A 13,110-nucleotide genomic window follows, 5' to 3' on the forward strand; every position below is an offset into this window, starting at 1 on the left:
CCAAAATTAAGACAAGTTATGAAAAACACGACTGAATAGTATGATCTACCCACCTATGTTAAAGGTTTGTGTAATTTATGACCGCAGAGAACATATAGATTCTGGGGAAATTAAAGATATGCTTTGGTAAACTTGGATTGACAACAGGGGCTGTGTCCATTTTGAATACAAACACAGAACTTCAAATAGAACATAGGTGCATGTCAAGGGACTGTTGTACGTTGAGACAATAACTTCTCCCCTTATTTCTCTACAATAGGATGGGAAAGTGTCTAAATAAATCCAGCAAAGTGCTTCATGCCCTCAGTCACCTGAGGTGAATGAATGCACTGTATGCTGGTGAGTGGGTGCAAGGGCATCAAACTGCAATGATAAGTAAAGGGAGAAGAAACAGGCGGAGTTTGCCCTTAGGGCTCAGGAGGTAAGGACACTTAACTCATCGCATGCATCGCCATAGTCAACATGATTTATATATCAGCTCTATGTTTGAAAACAAAAGCAATAAAATCATCTCCTCTTCACAAATATAAATATATTTTATGTATAATATATACAATAATGTTTTCCACCGTCAACGACTTAGTATTGGAGGAGAAAAAAAAGCATGTCAGTACATTTTTGCTATGGATACAGACACTTAGCAAAGACAGCCATGATTGATTGACGTGCTCAAGCACTCGCTCCAAGGATGAAGGGGACACTAGTTGTTTAATTGAGAAGGCTGGTGGTGTGCTGTGCCGAGCGGCAGTCTGCTAGTCCCGAGAGATATTCGAGTCACTGCCCTCCTCAAGCTCCCATTCAAAGTTTTGGCCAGTCATTTGGTAGAACATCATGTTAAAGGGTTTGAAGAACTTGTGCAGTCGTCTAATAACGTCAGGGTCAATTTTAGGGTGAGTTCTCCCTTTAGACTTGCCCAGGCACCTGGGGGTACTACTGTCTTCTGGCTTTTTTAGACAAGGAAATCCCTTTGTTTTGTTGAAGTAAAAGTGCTTATCCGTGACAATCCTCTTGAGTCCAAGAAAGTCCTGCACCTTGGCCATCTCGCCCGCAGGATCAACAATAAGCCTTTCTCCACTGACAAAGTGCATCTGGGAGAGAGGGAAGTACTGCATCCAGCTCTCCAAGTGGAGTGCATAGATCCCAATACGCAATGCACTCCACGATGCATCTATCAGTCCCAGCGTCCGGTTCTTGAAGGCCAGAACCTCAAAGGTAGGGATCTCAGGTTTTTTGGACAGAGTCTGTGTGTAGTCTGAAATGGCTCTGGTGACTGGGTTTCGGACCACTATAATGAGCTTGATGTCCCTGGCCATCGAGTGGATACGCTTGGGGGCGTGGTTAGTCACAAAGTAGCTTGGTGTCTTCTCCATTGTGATCTGTCCCTCCAGTGTTGAAGGCATCAGGTCTCTGTGAACACAAACCCCAAAGGCAGCAGTTAGCTCAGTACAATGAATACCTAACACCTCACAACTAGCATAAATGAGATAACCAAGGACGCTGTATCAGCAACATTGGTCAATTTATTAAGTCGTAAATTATTTGAAATTACAAGTGAATGTAACTGTTATTATCACTGGACATTAAGTTGCGCAGAGAAACATACAGCTAATTACATCCGTGGAGTAATATGGAAGAGATAAAAGAAAGAAGATGAAAAGGCGCACAAGTATGCTCATTGCTTAATTGACTCCATCTGTGTTACTCCAGGAGCTGTTTTGGAACTTTAATAATGAGTTCACTGCATATCATTAATACTCTGGTGCCTTGGGTATTGTTTTGTCATACATTTATTCTGTATGCTCCACACTGTGCCTGAGTTCTATTTCTTAGCACATACTCACAATGTGTGAAGACACTTTTCTTATCCTCCACCTCATGTTTAAGGTTAGAGGCTGTTCATTGAAGGAATCAGTGATTAGTTATGAGATTCTTTGTGATAATTTGTAGTAGAACAGAAATGCCCCTGCCTTGAGAGATCTTTCTCTGGGATGAAAGGAAATCATTTGCCAGTGCCACAAATATAATGCTCAACTTTGTCTCAGAGACTATTAGGGGATGAATCAATGCAGATCCAAATGTAATTTATTTGTACAAAGGAGATGTGTTCTTACAGTTTCAATTTTTTTATCTGGATAATAAAGCATAGTGCTTGCCTCAAGCAAATCAATATTTACTGCTTACAAGGTTTTTCATTGCCATCCTTTGTGTTCCTATTTGTTTAGATGCTATTTAATGTAATACTTTTCGTATTCATTTACTCTATATGAAGGTACTGTATAGTTCAGCCTTTATTTAGTTAACCAAAAATATTTCATAAGAATTTTATGATATTAGGAAATGATTTATGATTGAGAGCATCCACAACGGCTCATAAAGGTTAACAGTCTCATCATGAAAATAATCATTTCAAAGCAAAGTCAATATTGTTCAGACAACATTTTTTAGTAGGGTGAAATAACCCCCTACTACCACATACTGTATATCATGCAGTATTCATCCTGAAAAGCAATTGCCTTAATTTTTAACTCTCTGTTTAAATGGCCCACGTATCTCCAGTGATAAAGATATACAGCCACATCAATCATTTGCATCTTGGACACATTCTAAATTAACTGTTCTCCGGCAAAAAAAATCCAATTTACTGTGTGAAACACATCAACTGTTATGTACATATCGACCTCTCGGCACTCATTCACACATGGACACTCGCGCTCAGGTCTTACAAGTGGCCTGGTAATTTCATCTCTGCATCAGTATTGCACTCCAGATGGGTAATTTCCCCCTGGATTATGTTTGGCTCAAGACACTATAGAACTGTAGCTGCTTTGAAGACTGTAATGGGATATAAAACATATCTACAGATAAAATAATGACTGGAAGGAGTATTCGTTTTCATTATTCTCCATCAATGTACCACATTTCCTCAGAGTGGTAATGAATGGCTAAAGATTTTTCTCTCCTTTCAAGGTCTTCAGCTGTTGGCTTTTTAAAGTAAACTGTAAAGCATGTATGGCATGAAGGTGTGCAATCATGGTGTACAGTATGAGGGGAAAAAACACAGAACGAGAAAACTCACACAACCACAACGAATCACCCTGAAACAACCTAGCAATGCCCATCCGACACAGAACTGTAAGGGGGTGCCAAAGAGTGTAAGTCGCCAGGCCTCTATGGAGAAAAAATCCCATTGACAGTTCACACAAATGATGTTCAAGGTAACCTTTCTTATATATGGCAGGAACATAACAAGCTATTGTCCTCATCAGGCTCAATGCCACTCATTATGTGATTAATTACAAAAATATGGAGATTGCACAATACCGATGCCTTTTTCTCTGATTGAGGTCGAACTCATTTTGATTAAGCATGAATCAGTCATGGATCGTGTACATCTAAAATGTCAGTAGGATGGAGGGGCGGAACAAAAATCACAATGCTTATAAACAAGCTCATTTTCCCAGCGAGGCAGATGACTCCTCTGGCCTTGCCGTCTTGTGGAACCCCTGTAAACAAGGCCAGCAGATAACTCCCATTCCTCTCTGCATCAGATGTTCAGCTCCACACAGGTCATTCAGGTGGGTAGCTACTGTAGGGTAGAGAAAATGCACAGTGCTGAAGGTAACTTGCTTACCATCTGCTGTTTACCGAATCCGACCACAGAATATGTCTCATACATTTACTTCCTGTACAGACCTTGTGTACAGTGTACAAAGAAGCATCCTGTACTATTAAGTAATGGAAAACTAAATTAACTATTTGGTTTTGGTTGAAATATTGGTTTGGTTCTATTTGTGTGACACTGTACCTAGATAAGATCTAATTAGATTCAAATCAAACTACTCCACAGCATTAGGTAGGTTTATCAAACAAATAATTTGACAAGATATGAGATTTGTTGGATTTAAAACATGCTGTTCTGAGGTACGCCATTGTTAGTGGAAAAATAGATAGTTGTAATGAACAGTACTTATGAGCCTTACTACTCTCTTAGTCCCCAAGCCTTCAAATGCATTTCTGTGAGTGCTTTGAAGTTAAAAGCAATCTAATTGCCTCTATGATTTCTAATGCAGGAAAAAATATGGCAGAACTGATCATTTTAACCAAGTCTTTTAAACTTATGCAACTAAAATGTTGTTTGAATCCTCCAAGCAAACATTTGGTCTACCAATGGGGATTTATAAGCATAATGAAGAACTGGGCTGCCCAGTACAATGTAAAGACAAAATATAAACACACTATTTATTACACTATTTATTTATAGGCTATGTCTGGATCTGGACCATTGCAACATATCAGACAATTGTATACTGTAAATTAACAGTATAGTCATTTCCTCGAAAGGTCTGGAAACAAAATAGTTCTTCAATGAATGTACTCATGTGATATGACATCAGACATTTTTCTCTGTGACTTTTTTCATTAGGTTCTGTCAAACCAGTGGAAGGGAAGCACTTCAAGCCATGACGAGTTGAAAGATTGTAATAATTTGCATCCTCAGATATTAATAGGGCCAAGCTGTTTTTCGAGCAAAGAGAGCAATTCTGCGGAGACGCTTGGTAAACACTGGCAGAATAATAAGATCTCTCATTGGTCTGATCAGGGTTTTTTTCGCTGCATTTTATTCCACTTCCTCCATGTCATGTCAAATGCATTCAAACATTTCAGGGACATAAACTAACTTACAGTTGGCATAAACCATGGATTAAACATATTTGTATTGCCACAAACAAGGAACTAGATATTTTTTAAGTGGGTGAGGGATTATCTGTCTGAGAAGCAGGAGCATGGAGCAAACACCTATAGCAGTGGTTTTCTGGCATATGTCCATCGTCAAGCTCAGGAATTTAACACCGTTTTTCTAACAAGCGAAACGTAACTGTTGAATGGCTGGCAGGATAGAATGGTGTGTTGATTGAAAACATAACACAGGAGTTTTCTGCTGTAAATAAACCCATTATACTCCTGCAAAACTGTGTGCTTCAATGGAACAGTTACAGAAAGAACTGACAGCTGGTGCTGATCAAAACCCTTTTCCCCACCTTCTTCCTGAGATCCCCTGAAGACCGTTCTACTTCCAACAGTGGGGGAGCCAGACACTGCTCTACCCACAACACCACACTGCAGAGCTGAGATCTGAAGAAATGTTCACATGCCCTTTGGACATAGAACATCATGAAATAAAACAAAGGCAAGAAAAAAATGCCTGTTCCATCCAAGGAATATCATATTTTACTGCATGATTAGGCCATCATGGTGTTTTTTGGCCGTTACATTTGCCCGTGTGTTAATGAGATTACAGTCAGAGGTGGACACTGAGATGATTACCTATCAAAAATGATGATATCTGTGACTTTGAGTTAAATTTTGTGTCACTGTTTTCATGAACATTTCAAAACATTTGCCCAGACTGAAATAGAAAGTATCCTATTTAATCTAGTACCCTTAGCAAATCCAATATTCCTACATTACTGTTCATCAGCTCTTAAATACACAGGACAACAACAGCAACCTGCCACTCATTTGAATATTGATGTTGTTCTGTATCAGTCCTCGCTTCTGTTTGTTATGTATGTTTTGTTGTGCTGATGAGAGCACTTCAGGCTACACACATACAATTTGCTTACAATAGCCCTCAATATTCTATGATTGGTGTTGCAATTACAGAAACAAGCAGACATGACGTGTTGCATTCTACTCTAGAGCAGCAGAAAAGAGACAAGTAAAAATGACCGCTCTCTTCAGTTATCTTTCAATGTCATTATGTACCTACCTGAAACACTGGTGAGACTTTAGATGCATGAAATAAACCCTAAACAGTAATTGGTAGTCACACCTGAACGCGTCAGAGGCAAAGGCTAAAATTTACATCAAGGACATTTTGTGGATCTGGTTCAGTTAAGCAGAACCGATTAATATGACAGATTGAACTTGATAGATTTCTTCTCTAGCTTGAAAGGGGACACACACACACACACACACACAGCTTGAGCACTTATCCAGCCACTGAGAAGATGCTGCAGCAGTTGACCATGGATGAAACTCAACACCTGTCCTGTTACAGCCTCTGCTTAAGTGATAAGAGTAAAATACACCTATTAGTGCATGGATAAACTTGTGGGCATGAAATACATTAAATAAATCCCTTTCACATCAGACAGCCCATATGGTTCTTGCCCAACTCGGGAACAAGTGGCATGTGACTCATCACAGATGACACTGACCAGTTACCATAATGATATCCACATTACTGTACTGTACAGTTTCTGGGGCACAAACATTTCATATTTAGCTGAGTTACATCTCTATCTTATTGGTTGTATGGAATAGTACATAATATGGTAATGACATTGATAGAACACCCTTCTAATTCTGACCAAACTTGTTTGGATTGGAATTGTTTTATTACTTTAGTGGGAAGGTTGATGAAAGGTCATACCAAAAGTATTGCTTTGAATGTAAACGCACCAATGAAGTAGTGCAAACCCACCATTACATTGTTTCCCCATAGTTATAAATGATTTTGACTCAATTTATTTTACAGTTTGTATAACGTAAATTGATGTTTAAAGTGAAAAAGCTGGATCGGTTTATAGAATAGCTCTGAATGACAAGCCACCAAATATACATATTGCGATACAATGCCATGTTGCTTGCAAAACAAGCAATATTTATATACTACAAACCTCCTTAGACAACCATAATCTGTCTGAAAGGTTTCCTGGTGTGCATAGTGACCTTGGTTAGAAAATAATGAGATACTGGATTCCTAAAACTGCACTAAGACCACGCTCAATAAAATAAGTCAGCACTGTCAGGTAAAAATCACTACCATGGCTATTTCTCTACCACATAAACTATGTATTTTTATTGATTAATTATTTATAAAGTTACTAAATGTATGGACTTTTCTCACTTAGTGTTAAAAAGGAGCATACCAGAAAAAGGTTTAAAGAAAAGGCATCATGATTACACTGACATCTATTTGGTAGCATGAGGCTGCAAGGAAGCAGGCTGCTAAGAATGCTATAATCATGTACAGAGAGCCCTAAGCTGCTCCATTAAGGGCTAAGCTGACCTATCAGTAGAACCTTTACTAATCCAAATTGTGCTTTAGCTGCCTGAGATTGCTCAATTCAAGCAGACAGCCAGCACTAGAAAATGGTACACCTGGGTTTGGCAGCAGAACCTATTATGTATCTATTACATTGTTTTGGCACAAAAGCCTGGTATTTTACTGTTTACTGTATCATGTTTGGAGCACCTTGAATGCGTTTCATTGCAACACACAATGAAAACGTGTTATGCCAGGTTGCTTTGCGTTGTCTTGTCCTAACAATTTCAGTGCCCAGTCTGACCTTGTGTTGTTCTGTGCAACTGACAATAAAAGACTTGAACTTGAACATTATAATAATGACAACAAACAGACAGTTTTACAGACTTTTGATTTTCTAAGCTTGGACAGTTGTTTGTCTGATCAATGGTCTTCCCATTCCTCTATGGTAAGAAGACTAGACTGTAGACAAGTTGATCTCCAAGCCTGTTTATTACTGCGGCATAGACCTATTACAAGTACAGGTAGAGGATGCATATTAGACCAGCAAACGTAACAACATCCTACAAACGTAGTAAACCACACATATAATACAAATCTGCAGCTGTTAATGTAAAAATCCTACAAAAGTAATACATTTACATTTAGTAGATGTTCTTATCCAGAGCGACTTACAGTAAGTACAGGGACATTCCCCAGAGGCAAGTAGGGTGAAGTGCTTTGCCCAAGGACACAATGTCATTTTTCCCGGCCGAAATCGAACCGGCAACCTTCTGATTATTAGCCTGATTCCCTAACCGCTCAGCCACATGACTCCCGTTGATATACGTTTCCTGCTGTATTTTATTAGTGATTTATTACATTTGTGGGGGGTTAGTAAAATGTTCAAGTTGACGTACTACGTTTGTGGTAGGCAACTGTTATTACGTTTGTGGGAAACGTATTACATTTGTGGGATTGTTACAATAAAAGCAGCAGATATGTATTAAGTTTGTGGTTTACTACATTTGCGGAACGTTGTTACGTTTGTGGGTCTAACAACCCACATGAAAGTTCATTTTATATAGTTTGGTTAACTTAAACCAGGTCAAACTAAAGAATGCGACAGAACCCTTATCTCAAAGGTCACCTCAAAGAATCTCAAGCAGAGATTCCGTAACTACAAAAAAGTGTGAACACACATCAGAGATAGTGTGCTCTGAGGGGAAGGACCCTTTCTGTACAACATCAGGGCATAGAGGTTAACAGCACTGTCAAAATAGAAAACTCAAGAGAGAAATGGCTACCACCAGACCACTCCATTTAATGTCTCTCTTTATGCTGGACAGGGTTCACATAACACCAGCACAGTTGTGTCTAGTTTCTATGTTCATGTATATTTTATGGTTCTCAGGATCAAAGCATGCTATGTGCAATCTACTTTCACTGCCCTGAAGTAAGCCACAAGCAACCATATCATGGAGATAATTCCAGACAAACGTTCTCCATATACATTTTCAAATGCTGCACAACCTCTAACGCAAAATGTTTTGGAGGTGATGTGCTCCACCAACTCAGCACACTCTTTATCTTGGGAAAAAGGACTGACAGCATGTCGGCTGTGAAATGGCTATTACAAGTCATTGAAATGCTTGCAGGCTTGCCATGCTAAAGATTGGGAGACATTATGTGTGTAATCCTGGAATGGATCTCAGTGCAGCCCTTGGAGGCTTTTGGGCCAATGAGCAGCTTGTTTAAGCACTTCCATTAAAGCACTGTACATATCCTTAATCTCCCCAGCAGAGGTAGCCCGACACTGTGAGTGATTCCACCATAAACACACATCACAAATGCAGGATAATGTTTTACAGATATACAGATTAATTTGTGTAATCCCTGATGCCAAAGGGAGAGCTTAAAGGGGAACGTGTCAAACGTTTATGTACGAAATAAAACCCAAATATTAAAGCCTCATCCGCAGAGGGGTTTTTCCTCTTGTTGCTGTAATCTCAAATATTGCTCTCTTTCAGGAGTATCTGCAAGATCAGTGACATATCTTCTTCTCTGCAAAACTCGAAATCTCCTTGCTTAACAAGACGGAAATAAGATTTTTTTTTTTTAACTTTACTGACTCATAATAAACTGTGTCTACTTTGACAAATGGCTGTGAACCCAGGGTTAAGACAGTGCTAAGTATAAACTGTGTCTCAGACCAAAGCTGAAATAACCTATTTAACAGCAAATCTCACCAAGGTTATGGGGAAATATGAGGCGCTGAGTTAAATCTCTGCCAGATTGTTGCTGGGCTCACACTGAGGCTAACTGGTTTACTGCAGCCGCTGCTGTCCATTCCTGAGTTCAACTGAGTACTGCAGTACTATTATTATATGTATTATTATTAACTATCAAAAGAATTGACTCAAATTACTTTTAATTTTATTTATTTTCATAAATAATGATGGTGTTAAAGGAAGGGACGAAAGTAAAGCAAAGTAAGCCAAGTGAAAGATGATTCTGTGGGATGAAAGAGCGCTCCAGTATCACAGTGCATTTCCTAACTGGAAATAAGATACATCTCAAGACACTGATGGAAGATCCTGTCCTTCAATCCCCGGCTGAACACCCAACCTTGAAAAACCTTAATTTAGCAGGCAGAGAGGGCTGAAAAATTAGCCTGCAAAGCAACACTGCAGACATCGCCTCAAAAATGTAAACAGAAGACATTTCACTTGGTTTAGTGTTGCAGTGATATAGCACATTGAGGTGGCCTGCTGCACAAAGGTATGTTCTAATCCATTCAATGGCACTCTCATGTAATCCTGGATAAATACAAGGAAATACATTTTACATATCTATACTGCATCAACATGGGACTTTCCTATGTACAGTTCTGTGCCTCATTAGCTAGAATCAGGAGTGCATATCTCTGGCTCTGTGCCTGAACCAGCTGAGATATTTCAGGGCATAGTGATGGAGTGACCAGGCCTGGAAGGTATGCTGCAGAGTTTTGTTGCCAAAGCAGCTCAAGTTTGCTACAAAGAGGCAGTCCTCCACTCCAGGAAGGTTGAGAACAAATACTGTAGTAAAAGATGGCTGACTATTCACCCTTGAGATGGCCTGGCTGCCCCAACTTTGTCCCCCCTTACTGATTGAATACTTATATATAGTTATAATTGATTCTTCAACAGCAACTTAGTTGAGTAGAAAACATTTCAAATAAAGCTGAATAGTTATTTTACTTTTTTATGACAGTTTGTGCTTGATAGACTGAACGGAACTCATACATTAATGATGCTGAAGAATGTTTTCTGTTAGCAAATATGAATTTATAAAAGTTTGCTTGTTTACTTTTCTCAGCAACATTAGATTTACTTTTTTGGCTGGCCTAAATTCCTTTCTTTTGAAAGCCATTCTTCATCCAAGAGTCTATGAATATTGTATGGTGTTGTTGCGTATTTTACTGGTATTTATTGGTTTAAAGTTACGGAAAGTGTTAGACAGGGCCTTGAATGGACTTGAGGTGAAATGCAACATCACCTTAACTGTGCCCTAAGATTACAACACAACATCTTAACACAACTACTCACTGTACTATCAGTGCTGTCTAATCTAACCAACACTTGAGATATTTGCAAATATTTCTGTTAAATATTTGAAGAAATGTTTTAGCATAAACGTTGATGAGACGAATATGGAGGCAGTAACCTTACTTGTGTGTTAATGAAATGATGGCCTTTGGCATGATTTTCACGGAGGCAGACTCCTGTAATGTATGCAGATGTATTCCTTGTGATATTACCACTTTGCTCCTCTGTTTCATTGTCGCTTCACCAGTTCTACTTAACACTCGACCCTTGGACAACTTCCTCCTGACCTACTTTATAATTCCTTGACAGCGGTTAGTGTCTTTTGTTTGATGCCTTTCAGTCAAACACAGTCATCCAATGCAACATCAAACATCTAAAGATTGTAAAATGATTGTTTATTTCAAATAAATAGTTTTGCAAAAACAATGGTTTGTGGTTTTATGTGCCACGTATGTCATAGTGAATGCATGCATTGGTAGTGCAGTGTTCAGTAAGTATGGAGTAATTGTACGCTGCCGCATCCAAACAGAAACCACATCATTAAAACTCATCAAATGAGTCATTTTCCCTGCTCTGAGCAAGAAACCAAAAGAACACAGTGTACGTTTGTACACAGCATGCATTGCCTTTATCTTTAATACTTTAAACCTGTCCATCGCCGCTATCATCTGCTCACTGAAGAAAGTCACTGCCGCCAGAGGTTTAATCATCACCATTATGTTAAGAGGGAACGCTACAAAAGGACCAAACATCCCAGGAAAGCCTGAAAACACACAGGGAGGGTACTCATAAACACTCAGAGACCATGTTTTCCTTCCAGTATTTTGTAATAAGCCTGTTTCCGGGAGTGTGGCACATTGTCTCCCAAAGCCTTGCGGTTCAACAGTCGGTTTGTAAGAATAGAATTGTATTCCAGTGAAGTTCATGGATAGCTCAGCACAATGCATCTCTGACTGTGAAAATGTCTTATCTGTCTCTGATGGTTCTTTAAAGAACTTGTTGTGACAAAAGGGTAAGTGTTAAAAGGAATTAATTAATCAGAGTGGTGTATTGACATTTGTTGTCATAAAATGTGTTTTGTCCAATTTTTTCACAAACATTCCATTAAGCTCATGTGAACAGGTGGTTCGACGCAACAAACTACACAGGATCTTTTGTGTCTTGTTTCACACAATAAATCTTCTCAAAGGGAAATGTTTAACTAATGAGGGGGGAGGGGATGAGAAGGTTTAACTTACATTTACTACAGCTTGTGTTAACTCTCCATTTTAACACTATTATATTTGACCTTCTGATAGAATTCAACCACCCATTAAACAGTGAACTCCGTCATTAACTTCATCAATGTCAGTATCTCCATTAGCGCCACAGTTATTTGCATCCATCTGTATTATGTCATTAACCACTCAACTCATCTCAGATTTATTATCCAGGATATACAGAGAAGTCTAACAGCCATTAGACTGTACAGAAGAAGTAGGCTGACCAGTCCTTGAACTCTAGCTGAAGGCTGCAGCTTTGTGGGGCTGGATACCTCATTCAGGAAAGAATGCATTGTTCACTTGAAGAACCTAGTTTGACTATTTATACTGACCTACACCTATCCACAACAGAAATATTCTTCTGTACTTGTATTAATATTACATCACCAACATCTGTTTCATATTCTGCATAACTGATGCCAAAGTATAGTTTCATACCTCATATTCAGACACAAATCTACTTAATTACTAATTATATAATGAGTGATAAACTGTTTCAGTACACATTTGACAAATGTGAACCGCAAATTAGTATATTCGTATTCAAACAAGCAAAATGGCTTGATGGTATATAATTACATGATAAAATATAAAATGTACATACTGTATATTTTTCAGTCAGTAACACAGACAAATGATGTTAAAGATCCTGTAAAGTGGACCTGGAAATGAGTTAAGTTCGCCACACCACAGAATAATGTGTTATTAACTACCCATCCAAATTCGAATGAAAAAATAACACCGACAAGTATGTTAAATTAGGCTTTGAAATCGTGAAAAAAATCAGCAGTCTTCTCTTCTTGAGACTGGGGGGGCGTGTCGCCTGAAGGAGCTGAAGCTCCGCCCCTCGCTGCCTAGTGCCTACCTCCGACCCAGATAATGGACGCTATGTCAAGCCGAACAAAACCGTATAGAATTAGAATGTATTTGTTCAATGAGTGAAACATACAGATGCATATAAATGAAATGTTCCCCTGAGCTGTAAAAGTAAAAATGGACACCAGAGATAGCAGACAGTGAGCTCTCCAACTAGGCTACTTCTCACACATTAGCTACCATTTCACCAAAATACCATTATTCTACACCGAGTAGCCTAATATGAAGTTAGCGGTTTGCACTAATTATAGCAGAGATACCTCTGGAAAAGTTATCTAGTATAATTATAACAAGCATACAGAACTGAGTGATGAACTGCTGGCGGCGGTGGATGGTCCAGGTGCGACCGGAGGAT

The 13,110-nt window shown here is 38.9% G+C and overlaps 1 protein-coding gene across 1 annotated transcript in view; it reads right to left on the reverse strand.

Annotated features, from left to right (window-relative positions):
- Positions 1–752: 752 nt before the first annotated feature.
- hs3st4 (heparan sulfate (glucosamine) 3-O-sulfotransferase 4) overlaps positions 753–13,110 on the reverse strand; it is a 51,263-nt gene continuing 38,905 nt past the window's right edge. The window contains exon 2 of the mRNA XM_067232972.1: positions 753–1,407. Coding sequence (XP_067089073.1) covers positions 753–1,407 — 655 coding nt within the window. The remainder of the gene's footprint in view (positions 1,408–13,110) is intronic.

Source organism: Osmerus mordax, chromosome 3 (genome assembly GCF_038355195.1).
Source record: "Osmerus mordax isolate fOsmMor3 chromosome 3, fOsmMor3.pri, whole genome shotgun sequence".
NCBI classification, from domain to species: Eukaryota; Metazoa; Chordata; class Actinopteri; order Osmeriformes; family Osmeridae; genus Osmerus; species Osmerus mordax.